This window comes from Chelonoidis abingdonii, chromosome 1 (genome assembly GCF_003597395.2).
Source record: "Chelonoidis abingdonii isolate Lonesome George chromosome 1, CheloAbing_2.0, whole genome shotgun sequence".
Classification (NCBI taxonomy): Eukaryota; Metazoa; Chordata; order Testudines; family Testudinidae; genus Chelonoidis; species Chelonoidis abingdonii.
The window spans coordinates 322,670,565-322,686,004 of record NC_133769.1 but is presented as its reverse complement, the minus strand read 5'-3'; the positions used below and the strand labels follow the sequence as shown (position 1 = coordinate 322,686,004).

General features: G+C 39.9%; 1 protein-coding gene across 10 annotated transcripts in view; it reads left to right on the top strand.

Annotated features, from left to right (window-relative positions):
* The window catches only part of NBEA (neurobeachin), an 862,398-nt gene that overhangs the window by 202,615 nt on the left and 644,343 nt on the right, over positions 1–15,440 (top strand). For all 10 annotated transcript variants that reach the window (XM_075061639.1, XM_075061640.1, XM_075061634.1 and 7 more), the window contains exon 8: positions 11,681–11,827. In XM_075061639.1, coding sequence (XP_074917740.1) covers positions 11,681–11,827 — 147 coding nt within the window. The remainder of the gene's footprint in view (positions 1–11,680; positions 11,828–15,440) is intronic.

The window sequence follows — 15,440 nt, the reverse complement described above, 5'->3', positions numbered from 1 at the left end:
TCTGTACTTTTGGGTTAGAGCTTGAGCTCTGGGACCCACCCCCTTTACAGAATGCCAGAGCCTGGTCTCCAGCTCAAGCCTGAACATCTTAATCTTTTGGGTAGAAAGAAGTATTCCTTGGCTATACTCCAAACAAGCATTTGTTACTATCATGCTCTTCTATCTAGATATAATTGTCTGTTGGCAAAAACTGTTAGCATCTTTGGATAAGTATCTCAGGAATCTCAACAAGAAATGCTGACTGTTGTTAATGAAGGACTTTTAGTCTTCAGAATTGCTTTACAAACCGCTACAGATGCTGCTGACATGGTTACCTGTTCAGTTGCATTGGTGATAGTCATGACAAGAGCTTCATGGCTTCAGTCCTCTGGCTTTCCACTTGATGTTCAGAATACAGTGGAAGAACTACCTTTTGAAGGAACAAATTTATACAGTCCTAAGACTGATGATTCATTGCATACTGTGAAGGTTTCAAGAGCTGCCTAAAAGATCCTTGGAATTTGTAATTCACAAATCAGAAGGAGACAGTATAGACAATCTAATTACAGGCGACTATGATGCTTCACAGAGGTACTCAAGATTATGAGGAACCTCACTATCACCCACCTTTAGCATCAGGAAGCCTTATCTGTGCCTGCTGTGGGTCAGCTCCTCAACTCAGATTTTAAGGTCAGAAGGGACTATTATGATCATCTAGTCTCACCTTCTGCACCATGCAGGCCACAGAATCTCACCCACCCACTCCTGTAACAAACCCCTAACTTACGTCTGAGTTATTGAAGTCCTCAAATCGTGGTTTAAAGACCTCAAGATGCAGAGAATCCTCTAGCAAGTGACTCATGCCCCATGCTGCAGAGAAAGGCGAAAAACCTCCAGGGCCTCTGCCAATGTGCCCTGGAGGAAAATTCCTTCCCAACCCCAAATATGGTGATCAGTTAAACCCTGAGCATGTGGGCAGGACTCACCAGCCAGCACCCAGAAAAGAATTCTCATTAGTAACTCAGATCCCACCCCATCTAACATCCCATCACAGACCACTGGGTATATTTACCTGCTATGATGAATTAATTGCCAAAATTAGGATATGTCATCATGTCATCCCCTCCATAAACTTATCAAGCTTAATCTTGAAGCCAGATGTCTTTTGCCCCCACTGCTCCCCTTGGAAGGCTGTTCCAGAAGTTTCCTCCTCTAATGTTTAGAAACTTTCCTCTAATTCGAAATCTAAACTTCCTAGTGTCCAGTTTACATCCATTTGTTCCTGTGTCCACATTGCTACTAAGCTTAAATAATTCCTCTCCCTCCCTGATATTTATCCCTCTGATATATTTATAAAGAGCAATCATATCTCCCTGCAGCCTTCTTTTGGTTAGGCTAAACAAGCCAAGCTCTTTAAGTCTCCTTTCATAAGACAGGCTAAGGACAAAACAAGCACTCCCCTCAAGGCCTAAAAGGCCACTGCCACTGTACAGGTTAACAGTTGGCACGCTCCAACCCTCTGAGCTCTCTGTGGGGTATCTAGGCACTGGTCTACTGGACAATCACAATATTCACAGATTTTCAGCTTCTAAAGAAACAGTACACTCCAATTTACCAGTTCCAGCTCAGATCATTGCTTAATATGCAGCAATTATACTAGATTTAATTATAAACATGTCTAAGTTTATTTAACAAAGTATAGATATTCAACTAGTAGCAACTAGAAGTACTGGAAACAAATGGTTACATATATAGTAAAATCATAGCATGCATTCTAGAGTATTCCTCACCCAAAATCCATGCAGGGCTTTTGAGCCATCCTGAGTGTGATCCAACTTTCATGAGCCAACATGCTGTCAGTTTGCCTCCTAGATGAAGAATTGTGTCTCTCATTGCACCCCAAGTCAAACCACATCAATCCTTTGTCTTTATTCATAATCAGGACACCCCAGCTATTGGTTTCTTCCTGTAGATTTCCTCCCTTGTAGATTTCACAGTCTCTTAAATTGCATCTGACTCAGTATGGAAATTAGGTCTAGCTTGTAAGGCATACAATACGCAAAGGCTGAACAGGGAGATATGCATCAGTTACCTTCTCGTGAGCTGCCTTAACTCCAAGACCTTAAGAACATAAGAAGGCTGTACCGGGTCAGACCAAGTATCTGTCTACCAACACTGGCCAATGCCAGGTGTCCCAGAGGGAGTGAAGCTAACAGGCAATGATCAAGTGATCTCTCTCCTGCCATCCATCTCCATCCTCTGATGAACAGAGGCTAGGGACACTATTCTTTACCCTTCCTCAAGAATATATTTTTCAGTTTGGATACATAACTCCTTAAATATTATCTGTACATATGTTTTGCAATAATTATGACAGCCAGTGAGCTGCTGGTTCTCAGTAGAGATCTCACATGCAACCCTTTGGTGACCTATTATGCAGATATCTGATGGGAGGTTTCCTGTAAAACCCTATGCACCCCTGGTGTTCTCTGCCAGTTGGCACAAAGGGGTCCCTGGGTCACATCAACCCTTTCAACCACTGCAGTCTTCTTTCTTTGAGAGACAATCTGATATATCCAACATTATTAAGCATTATGGTCTTAAGCATTATGGTCTGAGGCTTTTCTACATATAAATATGTTGGAACTTGGAGCAATTCACATGGCTTATATATTCTTTCTTTATCTAATCCAGGGCAAAGTTATTCATCATGACAGACAATTCCTCTGCCATATTTTACATTTTAAAAAAACAAGGAGAGGCAAGATTAACACCCTTATGTCAAAAAGTGCAAATTCTTTGAAAGTGGTGTATTAGAACACAGTGTCCCTGAAAGCAGCTCGTCTGCTAGTTCTTCTGAATAGTTGTACAGACCTAAGCTAAGCAGACAGTTTCCATCAGATCATGAACAGACTTTTAAGAGAACTTTGGCTTGTGTAATATTCCAGAAATGGAAATGATCTCATGTGCATTGCTTTGCCACAAACCTTAACAAAAAGTGTCAGTGGTATTGCTCAAAGGCAGGGATCAGTCCAGGCTCTATAGCTGATGCATTCGTGGTCCCTAGGCTATCATCAGGCTTACCTCCAATACAGTTGATTCCAAGAACTTCTGCAGTGAAACTCAGTCAAGACAACTTCCATAAATCTCATTGCACCAGCATGGCCCAGGCTATATTGGTTTCCAGACTTGATCAGGTTGTTGATACTTTCACTGATCACCCTTCCTCTGATTGCTGACTTCATATCACAGACCAAAGGGACAAATCTTCCTTTTGGCATCCCTACATCTGACAGCTGCTTGAATAAGACTAAAAACCTTTTCTTAAGCAGTTTTAATAGATAACAATAAAAAAAAAACACCTTTCCACCAGAGCTACTTATAGATCTAAATGGAAAAGATTAGGTGGTTGATCCTGGGACCATAGTATTTCCTCTTTTCATATTGATGTTACTTTCATTTTAGATTACCTTCTATCCTTAAAATTTTCTAGATTGTCAATGATTTCCATTAAAGTGCATTGAGCACTGGTATCTGCATAACATCCTAAGATTATGGTTATAATATATTTTCTCATTCTATTACTGAAAGATTTCTTAAGCATCTGGCTTATGTATTTCCACCTATAAAGGATCCATGTGCTCCATGGGATCTGAATATTGTATTGGCTAGGTTAATGAAAACCTCATTTGAGCTTCTAACTACCTGTCAAGTCTTCAGACTGTGAAAACAGTATTTTTGGTAGTGATTACTTCTGTATGTAGAGTGGGTAAATTTAATACTATGAAATCTTATCCCTATATAATTTTTCATATGGATAAGGTTTCATTAAGGCCTTATCTGAGTCTCCTACCTAAGACCAGTGTAATGTTAACTAGTCAATTAACATAACAATCTTTTGTTCAAAACCTCATGCCAGTAGAATGGAAAGGACTCTGCATTCTTTAGATATATCTAGAGTTTTAGCCTTTTATCTAAATTGAACTAAATCTTTTAGGCATTCTTCCAAATGTATTATGTCATATGCCAGGAGAGTTAAAGATAAACAAATTTATTCTCAGAAGCTATCAAATTGAATTTCAAGACATTAAATTGTGCTACATGCTTGCAAGTCAGGATCCCCCATTAGTAATTAGGACCCATTGTACAAGAGCCCAAGATGCTTCTGTAACTTCCTTTAATAATGCCTCCATTTTAGAAATTTGTAAGGCAGCCACATGAGCTTCTGTTCATACTTTCAGAAAACATTATGTAATTGGACAGGCAACTTGAAAAGATAAAACCTTTGGTAGAGTAGTACTGCGATCTGTCTTTATGTAAGAATTCAATACCCACCTCCATCTGTAAACTGCTTTTCAATCTCTGAGAGTGGAAGTTATAAATAATCACTCAATGAAGAAAGAGTGATAGTAACTGATATTCTTTGAGATGTGTTGCCTGTGGGTTTCTCTTAGGGTGAGCAGATGTCCTAATTTTATAGAGACAGTCCCGATTTTTGGGTCTTTTGCTTATATAGGTTCCTATTACCCCCCCACCCCCGTCCCGATTTTTCACACTTGCTGTCTAGCTTCCTACTCAGATTTGAACTTTAGCGTTCACAAACTGAGAAGCTAGCATGAACCCTCTAAGCTTAATTACCAGCTTAGATCTGATATCGCTGCCACCAGCCAAGGATTCCAGGGCTTGGCTCCCTCTGGGCTCCCAAAACCTTCTCTGGGGGACCCCAAGACTCAGAAGCCCTGAGTCTTACCACAAAGGGAAATAACCTCCATCCCTTGTCTTTCCTTTACTTCCTCCTCAGGCTTCCCCCTCCTGGGTTATTCTGGAAATTACTGTACTTAAACTCCTTGAATTACAAAACAGAGAGGACAATTCACCTTCCTCCCCTCCTTTCTTCCCCTGAGGCTCCAACAGATTCACCTCCGTGATAATCTAACACAGAGAATTTCCTCTTCCCTTCGTTCCTTAGCCTACCCAAGATAACTCAAACAGTCTTAAAAGAAAGCTTTTATATAAAAAGAAAGAAAAACACATAAACATAGTCTCTGTATCAGGGTGACAATACAGGGTCAATTTGCTTAAAGAAAAAATCGAATAAACCACCTTATTCAAAAAAAAAATACAATTAACATCCACAACTACAACACCATGTAAATACAAAAACAATAAAAAATCTATATTGTCTTATACCTGTACTTACAACTAGGAAACAGAAGATTAGAAGCTTGAAGATAGAAAGATCCCTCTCATAGCCGAGAGACAGACAAAAGACACACATCCCAAAATTCCCTCCCTGAGCTTTGAAAAATCCAGTTTCCTGATTGGTCCTCTGTTCAGGTGTTTGGTTCCCTTTGTTAACCCTTTACAGGTAAAAGAAACATTAAGCCCTAGCTATCTGTTTATGACAGACCAGATGTCCTAATTTTATAGGGACAGTCCCGATTTTTGGGTCTTTTGCTTATATAGGTTCCTATTACCCCCCCACCCCCTGTCCCGATTTTTCACACTTGCTGTCTAGTCACCCTAGTTTCTCTGCACCAACTTTAGTTCACGGCAAGCTGGGGTGTGAATCTGTGCAGCAGTAGTCTGCTGTGGACTTAAGTCTGGTCTACACTACAGAGTTAGGTGGACATAAGGCAGCTTACATTGACCTAACTCTGTAAGCATCTACAGTAAAATATCCCTCCCACTGATGTAAGTCGCCCATTATTCTCACATCATAGCTCCAGCTCCATGAGAAGTGTAGTGCTTAAGCTGAGGTAATTAGGTCGATGCATTGTCTGAGTAGACACTGCACTGCTTACATTGCCTGTTGCTGCATGGGTCTGAGGGCTGTCGGTGCAAGCGCTCCTGGTGAGGACACGTACCACCGACCGAGCACAGGGTGGACTACAGTGGTTTAGCTGACCTGACTTAAGGAGAGGTCCCGGAATACTGGAGAAGGGCTAACATAGTGCCCATTTTAAAAGGGGGAAAAGAAGGAGCCAAGGCAGTGTAGACCTGAGAGCCTGACTTTGATACCTGTGATAACCTGTGAAGTTACTAGAGCAACGTATAAAACATTATTTTGCAAATACCTGGAGAATGAAGGATAATCTCTAGCAGCCAGCATGGATTTACCATGAACAAATTGTGCCAAACCAGCTTGATTTCCTTCTTTGACAGGATAACTGGTTTGGTGGATAGGGGAAATGCAGTGGACGTAATATACTGGACTTCAGCAAGGCTTTTGACACAGCCTCTCATGACATTCTAATAATTAAGCTGGAGAAATGCAGATTTGGCAAACTACCATTAAATGGACACATAACTGGCTAAACAACCGCAAACAGAGTAACTGTTAATGGAAGGAGGCCTCAAGTGGGGATCCATTCTGGATCCAGTGTTGTTTAACATATTTATTAATGACCTAGATGTAAGAATAGAGAGCATACTGTTCAAATGTGCAGATGACGCAAAGCTGCAGGGGAGGGTTGCCAACACTTTGGAGGATGGAGCTAAAATTCAGAAGAGTCCTGATAAATTGGAGAACTGGGCTTATAGCCACAAAATGAAATTCAACAAAGACAAATGTAAGGTGCTACACTTAGAGAAGAAAAAACAAATGCACAAATATAGAGTGGGTTTGGCAACTGCACTGCTGAGAAGGATCTGGGAGTTGTGGCGGATCACAACTTCAACGTGAGTCAGCAATTTTAGGTTGCATTAATGAGAGGCATAGCATGCAAGTCACAGGAGGTGATAGTACACTGTACTTGGCACTAGTTGGGCCTCCGCCAGAGTACTGTGTCCAATTTTGGTCACTAATGTATAGAAAGAATGTGAAGAAACTGGAAACAATCCAGAGGCGAGCAATAAAGATGATCAAAGGGCTGGAATGCAAGCTATACGAGCAAAGGCTGAAGGAACTGGGTATGTTTAGTTTGGAAAAGAGGAGATTGAGGGGGCATAACAGCGGTTTTCAAGTACTTGAAAGGCTGTCATAAAAAAGAGAAAAGTTGTCCTCTCTTGCCGCAGAAGGCAGGGCAAGAAGCAATGAGTTTAAACCACAGCAAAGCAGTTTTAGATTAAATCTCAGGAAAAACTTCCTAACTGTAAGAACAGTAGGACAATAGAACACACTGCCTTGAGAGGTTGTGGAAACTCCTTCGCTGGAGGCTTTCAAAAGGAGACAGTTGTGGATAGTTTAGAGATGACAAATCCTGTGTCTTGGCAGGGCTCAGACTAGATGATCCTTGTGGTCTCTTCTAATTTATAGAATATATAGCAAGTTTATACCTTGACACATGTTATCATATTTTATATTGAATTTTAAACAGGTTTATTTTTAAAAAAATAAACTTATTTGATTTAAATACAAATGTTAAATCATTTTAAATTTAAAAAACAAATATCCACTGCTATTAAATGATACTGTTAATATTGTTGTATCACCTAAAGGGTTCAGTCAGGTTGTAGCTCCATCATCTTAAATGCTGTACAATATATACAGGGCTTCTGATTTTTTATTTTAATCAATTAACTCTGATAAAACACTAGTGATTTTTTAGAAGAAATTGGTGTTCATGCAGTAAACACCAGAAAAAACACTGGAAATGGTTACTTGTAATAATCATTGGTGGACCTAGGCTCCATGAGCTTATCTAGTTCGTTTTTGAACCCTGTTATAGTCCTGGGCTTCACAACATCCTATAGCAAGGAGTTCCACAGGTTGACTGTGGATTCTGTGAAGAAATGCCTTTTGTCTTTTAATGCCTTCTTTTTTCTTTTAAATCTGTTACCTGTTCATTTCATTTGGTGACCCTAGGTCTTGTGTTATGAGTAAGGCTGCAAGTTTGTCACGGATTCCGTGACTTTCTTGGACCTCTGTGACTTCTGCAGCCGCCAGTATGGCTGGCCCGGGGGCCACCTGAGCAGCTCAAGGAGGCTCTGGGTTGGCTGAACCAGCTGCTGCTGGAGCAATCTCGGGTCACTGCACCCCTTTCCCCCAGTAGCAGGAGAAGTTTGGATGTGGGAGGGGGCTCGCGGCTGGGGGTTGGGGCACGGGAAGAGATGAGGGCTCTGGGCCGTGCTTGCCTCCAGAAGGCTCTCTAGAAGCCATTCCCTCCCTCAGCTCCTTGCTCCATGTGCTGCCTCTGACTGCAGATACCACCCCGCAGCTCCCATTGGCCGTGGGGCGGAGGCAGTACACAGAGCTGTCTGGCTGTGCCACCGCCTAGGAGCTGAGAGAGGGGTGTGTCGCCACTTCTGGGGAGGTGCAGAGCCAGGTAGGGAGCCTGCCAACCCCCCCCCCAGCACCAGTGGGGGTTCCAGGCTGCCCCCTCCAGTGACCCTAGGCCACCCACCCAGCACCCTCTGCACCCCAGGCTACCCCCCCATGACACCCCTGGGCTGCCCCCCACCCCCATGATTTAGTCAGGGGTGTATAGTACAAATCATGGACAGGTCACATGCCATGAATTATAGTTTGCTGCCCATGACTTTAACTAAAAATACCCGTGACTAAAATGTAGCCTTAGTTAGGAGGAGGAATAAATAATACTTACTTTCTCCACACCAGTCATGGCTTTATAAACCTCTGTCATATCCCCCCTTAGTCATCTCTTTTCCAAGCTAAGAAGTCCAAGTAGTCTTAATCTCTCCTCGTACCCCAATCATTTTTTGCCCTTTTCTGAAGATTTTTCAATTCCAATATATTTTTTTTGAGATGGGGAGACCACATCTGCATGCATTATTCAAGGTGTGGGCATGCCATGGATTTATATATAGCCAATATATTTTCTGTCTTATCACTTTTTTTAATGATTCCCAACATTCTGTTCACTTTTTTGACTGCCGTTGCACATTGAGTGGATGTTTTCAGAGAACTATCCACAATGACTCCAAGATCTCTTTCTTGAGTAGTAACAACTAATTGAGACCCCATCACTTGATATGTATAGTTGGGATTATGTTTTCCAATATGCATTACTTTGCATTTATCAACATTGCATTTCATCTTCCATTTTGTTGCCCAGTCGCTCAGATTTGTGAGATCCTTTTGTAGCTCTTCGCAGTCTGCCTGGGACTTAACTATCTTGAGTAGTTTTGTATCATCTGCAAATTTTGCTGCTTCACTGTTTATGCCTTTTTCCAGATCTTTTATGAATATTTTACATAGTACTGGTCCCTGTTCAAACCCCTGGGGAACATCACTATTTACCTCTGTCCGTTCTGAGAATTGACCATTTATTTACCCTTTCTTTCCTATCTTTTAACCAGTTACTGACCCATGAGGGGACCTTCCCTCTTAACCCATGACAGCTTACTTTGCTGAAGAGCCTTTGCTGAGGGACCTTGTCAAAGGCTTTCTGAAAATCTAAGTACCGTATGGCCACTAGATCACCCTTGTCTACACGTTTGTTGTCACTCTCAGAGAATGCTAGTAAATTGGTGATGCATGATTTCCCTTAACAAAAACCATGTTGACTCATCCTCAACAAATCATGTTCATCTGTGTGTCTGACAATTCTGTTCTTTACTACAGTTTCAACCAGTTTGCCTGGTACTGAAGTTAGGCTTACTGGCCTGTAATTGCCAGGATCGCCTCTGTAGCCTTTTTAAAAAGTTGGTGTCACATTAGCTATTTTACAGTCATCTGGTACAGAAGCTGATTTAAATGACAGGTCACATGCCACAGTGAGCAGTTGTACAAGTTTCCATTCAGTATGATAAACACTTAATTATTTTCTTTGTTAACTCAGAAAGAATACGCAAGGAAGAAGGTGTTTAATTCATTGAACACCAGTATGTAGTTATGACTGAATACCTATTTGCAATTCTAGAATAAAAGGAGACAAATTTGAATATTGCATGTGTTCTGGATCCAAATGTAGGAGACTGCTTGATACTTGCTGAATTGGCTATTTGTTTTTACTCCTGGAAGAAGAGTGTGAATGAAAACCAACCATGGCAAACAGTCTTAAAATAAATATGCTTGTAATAACTAAAATAATTCCAGCCCTGAGGCGTGTCTTAAGCCGCCTTCTTGCTGCTTGGAGTGATTTCTCCCTTCTCACTTTAGGAGTCTGGGTCCTGAGTTCTCTATCTTGGAACCTGTTGCCTCCAGCCAAGGTGCCGTTTATGTGCCTGGAACACAAGCAGGCTTTCCCTTGGGAAAATGTTTACTAACAAATAATATACTAGGATTTTATTCCAATATGCAAAATATAAAATAATTATCATTATTCCCAAAATAACAGTACAACAGCAGAGAGAACTTTATTAGGTACAGGGGACAAAGGATAAGGGATAAGGAAAGAGAAGTAACTAGAATAATAAAATAACAATATCTTACACCCTTCTCCCAGCATTTAAAATGGGCCCAAACCTCCCTGCTCCCTCCCAAAGCCCACCTGGGCAGACAGTGAATTGAGAATCAGTTCTTAACTGGGAGATGCAGCACTGTTGTTGTTGGCTGGCTTAAAACACCCAAATAAAATAAATAGACATAGGATTCCTTATGAGGTCTTCGCCCTAAAAGGGTAGTTTCTTTCTGAGGCTCACTGGTCTGGAGTCCAATAGAAAATTAGGTTGGCTCTTGGTAGCCTGACCTCCTCAGCCTCCTGCGTAGTTGGTCTCATGGGCTGACATCCTTTAACAATGAGGTAACCACGAACAGAGTTCAAAGTTTCTGGTCCACCCAACAACAGGACTCAGTTTGTCACCACTCTGTTTTATTAGCACAGCGCTCTGCTAATAACATCCAGATAATGTGAGCACCATGTAAGACACAAACTATCTTATTTATACAGATAAAAGAGTGGGAATTAGACAAAGGAACAAAGGGCTTGGCTACATTAGAAATTTCAAAGCGCTGCCCTGGCAGCGCTGTGAAGTGTGAGTGTAGTCAGAGCCGCAGCGCTGGGAGAGAGCTCTCCCAGCACTGCTTGTAAACCACATCCCTTACGGGTATAGAGTGCAGCGCTGGGAGCCGTGCTCCCAGCGCTGCCACCCTGATTACACTGACACTTTACAGCGCTGCATCTTGCAGCGCTCAGGGGGGTGTTTTTTCACACCCCTGAGCACGAAAGTTGCAGCGCTGTAAAGTGCCAATGTAGCCAAGCCCAAGAAAGCAAACAGTTAAAAGTCACCTGGGCCAAGCAGCATATCCTACTTCCTTACTAACTTCTTAGTCATCTGAAGGTAATACTTCACCAATTGCCCTTAAACGGTGCAATTGTTCTATGTTAATGTCTGTATTCCTGACACCTGGATTGCAGCATTCCAACAATTTTGCTTAAAGGTACAGACAGCATTTCTTTAATCCTTTCTATTTTCACAATATAATTCATTCTACTTTCACAAGCCAAAAGCAACAATAGCCAAAACCGAAAGTAAAACAAAACTCTTTGTCTCAGAGTACTGGTTTATGAATGGTTTTTGTCATAGCTTTCAACTTGTTCAATCTTTACCCTGAACTCTAGGCAATCTTGGAAATTTAGTCCTCAGCTTCTGTAGTCATTGCTCTTGAGGCTTTGAGTAAAATGACAGGAGCAAGCAGCTCCAGAGTGGCTTACACTAATTAAAGTTATTTTTTTCTTTTCTTGGTATTACTTTATTCAATAATCTAGTTTGTTTTGTTGGTAAAAATAAATAAGGACTGTTTCTTTGAATATCCACTGTATTTTAAATTCATTAAAATTTCTTCTTTTTTATACAGAGCTATGATAAATGTTTTCTTGGCTCTTCGGAGACAGCTGACGCAAATAGAGTGTTTTGTGGTCAACTTGGAGCAGTATATGTGTTCACTGAAGCACTTAATCCGGCACAGATATTTGCAATACATCAGTTAGGACCAGGATATAAGGTAATAACTTATTTATTTCACAAATATAAAAATAATTTTCCAATTAAAAACGAGGTATTTTTATATTTTTTAGCCAAAGATTTTGTTTGAATGCACCTCTTTTGGGACTGCTTGAGTAGAGGTTTGTAAAATGTTCTCAATGAAATATAAACCACATCTGTGTTTTCCACATCTCTGTCTTTACCAATCAGAAATCCAACCAGCTTTTTAAAAGAATCACTAAATTTTGTTTTCGTTTGAAGCATACTTGAGTGTACAATGTGTGTTTGGGTCAAAAAGAAACCATGTGAAATTGCTATTATATTCTATTCCAAACAAGGGAAGTCAAGTCTTTGTTGTTTTGTACTGCAAACTTAGAGAGAGGTAACAGACCAAGACTGATCAAAATGTAACCATCTACTCTTATAAAGTGCAAATTCAGAGTTTAAAATGGTTCTGGAGTTGAAATATCAGTGGTCGTTTGGTTTTCATGTTGTGCCGATGCCATCACGCGAATATTTTCGACAGATTGATGGTACATACGTTACTTTGTTCTCTGATAAAAGCAATATGTGTTATTTTCTGTGGAAACTGTAAATAGCATTATTTTAGCTGGTTTGTGTAACTACAGCAGTTAAGACATGAGGATAGGAGACAGAGCTGGATTCTATTCCATATTCTTCTTTGGTGACATAGTGTCAATCTTTTTGAGTCTCAGTTTCCCTGTTTGTAAAATGGTAAAACTTTTGGTATTGTTTCTAAAGCACTTTGAGTTCCTCAGAAGTCAGGTGCTATGTATGTGCAAAATACAGAATTTAAATTAACAGATGAAAATAAGGTAAGATTCATTTAAGCTCCATTAACATTTGGTGTGACATTTGGAAAACGATTCTGTAAAAACAAAGTTGTTGTGATATACAGTGAGACTATAAATGTCTCTCATGCTATGTGTATTATATGAATAGGAGAGTATATGTGAGGTACATAGATAATAGGACATATTTCCTGTGTGACTGGTATGTGTAGCTTTTTCTGGAATTTGAAACAATCATATTCACTAGCAGTGAAACAAAACACAGTACCTAGTAGACGGTGTATGTTAATGCTTAGTGGAATGAAAGTTGCTTTAGTTCACTGTTTTGTATCCAGGATCTTGTCTCATTTATTATGTTTGACTACAGAGGTGGTTGTGGTATCTATTCATTGGCCAACACTTGCAATGATATTGTGCAGTGAGATGTAAGCTTTCCTTTATAGAAAAATTAGATATTTAATCCTGATGGTTGTAACAATAATCTTGCCAACGTTAAGGATAAATCAATTAAACAATTCCTACTGGAGTTTGCAGAAAGTTTGGAATAATTCTGGGATCTGTGAACTCCAAAATCAAAAGCAAACTGTTTAAATACCAACTTTAATTTGTTCACTGCTGATCATTTTATTAGAATCATACAACTACCAATTTTCTCTCTCAATTCCAGATGGTTGGAGCACTTCCCCCATGCTGAAAGTGCTAATTGGTTCACTTCCGAGCTGCCAAAAACTCAAAATTCCTTCTTGTCAACTCCAATCATGCGTTGTATATAAAGTTGCTGTTATAAAGAGACCTAGAAAATGTACTGACAATGTATAATGAAGTATAATTTTACAGTAAATGGGTACTGACTGTACCACTTACTTTCATATTTAATTAATTTAAAAACGTAATTAAAAAAAAACTGCAGAATTTGTAGTCTGCCACATTAGAACACACAATTCTGGAAACTTCTCAAAATGTTTGTAGGTCAGTTCAGATAAGTATCCAGATGTTGCCCAACTATATGAAAACTCTGTAGTTATCCTGGGCTGGAAAAAATAGAGATTTTTTTTGGTGGCTTTTCAACCTCTAAATGTCTGTGCTTGGATAGAAAAAACAATTGAGATGCACAAAACCCCCAAAGTAAAGATTATACATTTTAGACAAAGGTTGGGGGCATTTACTTATCTCTGAGCTATTTCACCATCTTGGATCTGCTAAGCAACTTTAGTTATAAGCCCACAGATGGCTTGTGCCCCTAATAAGTAGTGGGGTTGTAGATCACAATCTGAGAATCTACACCAGAGATGGTTGAAAAATTTCTGATGAACAGTTTCTCATTGGAAAATGCAGTTCTTCGAGTGCTGGTTCATATGTGTATTCAACATGTGCGTATGAATGCGCTCCATATGCCCAACATCAGAGATTTGTATCAAATAATGTCAGTTTCTCCATGCCTGCTCAATTGCCCTCTTCATACTCTGAACCGAGTTAATAAATTGTGGCATTGGCTAACACATCTCTAGTTTCTTCTTACCACCGCATGTCCTGAGTTAAAATCCTCTGTCATTTTCAAAATTTTGGCTCTTCTGATTCAGAATGAGGGGAAAAAAATTCAAATGTCAGAATTGTTTGTGGAACTAAAATTGTTTTATGATCAGCTCTAATCTATAGCCATACATTCTCTTGCAGTTTGATAATATTATCAAAGTGTAAAACTGGCCCAATATAGTTTTGGAGTGTCACCGGAGAAGCATTTTGATGAGGAATAAGAGAAGTTAGTGAGAAGAATGAAGGGATACAGTTCTTCTAGATGGCATGCTGAGGAATTACCTCAGTGAAGTGGCTTTTGGAAATAACAGAAGGTTCTCATGTGTCCATTTCCATACTGCCCCAAAACCAATTTCCTTTATCCCTCTTAGACAATCCAACTTCTGTGGTCACTCGATTACAGACCTCAAAAATCACAATACTCTGACAAAAAAACTTCAAAACCAGACTCCAACGAGAGAGTGCAGAATTGGAATTAATTTGCAAACTGGACACCATTAAATTAGGCTTGAATAATGACTGGGAGTGGATGGGTCATTACACAAAGTAAAACCTATTTCCCCGTGCAAATTTTCCCCTTACTGTTATCACTACAAAAGTTTTTTTTTTCTCCTGCTAATAGCCCATCTTAACTGATTACTCTCATTATAGTTAGTATGGCAACACTCATTTTTTCATGTCCTCTGTGTGTGTATATATCTTCCTACTGTATTTTTCACTGCTTGCATCCAATGTAGTGGGTTTTAGCCCACAAAAGCTTATGCTCAAATAAATTTGTTAGTCTCTAAGGTGCCACAAGTACTCCTTGTTCTTTTTGCTGATTCAGACTAACACGGCTACCACTCTGAAATATTTTTAGGTCTGGTTCCTCACTGAAGAAACAGTCTTTCTGTGTGTTCTGAGACCTCATATATTCATCATTTTTATTTTTGTTACTTTAACAACTGCAAGGTTTATGGAAGATAGCATACTCTCTTCTCGTAGACTTGGTTTAAAAGCATTTGAACCCTTACTTTTTTGAGCAAGGTGACATGATTAGTATACTGCTGTAAATCGATAATAGCAGCAGGAACATCTTTTAGCAGTCACAAAAAAAGAGCAAGTCAGGTAGATAGGAACAAAAATAGAAAATATGTGTGCCTGAGGTGCTATCAAAATTATATCAGACAATTAAGAAGGATTCCAAAGTCATAAATATAGTAAGGGTATGTCTACACTACGGGATTATTCTGTTTTTACAGAAATCGATTTTTGGAAACAGATTGTATAAAGTCGCGTGTACGCAGC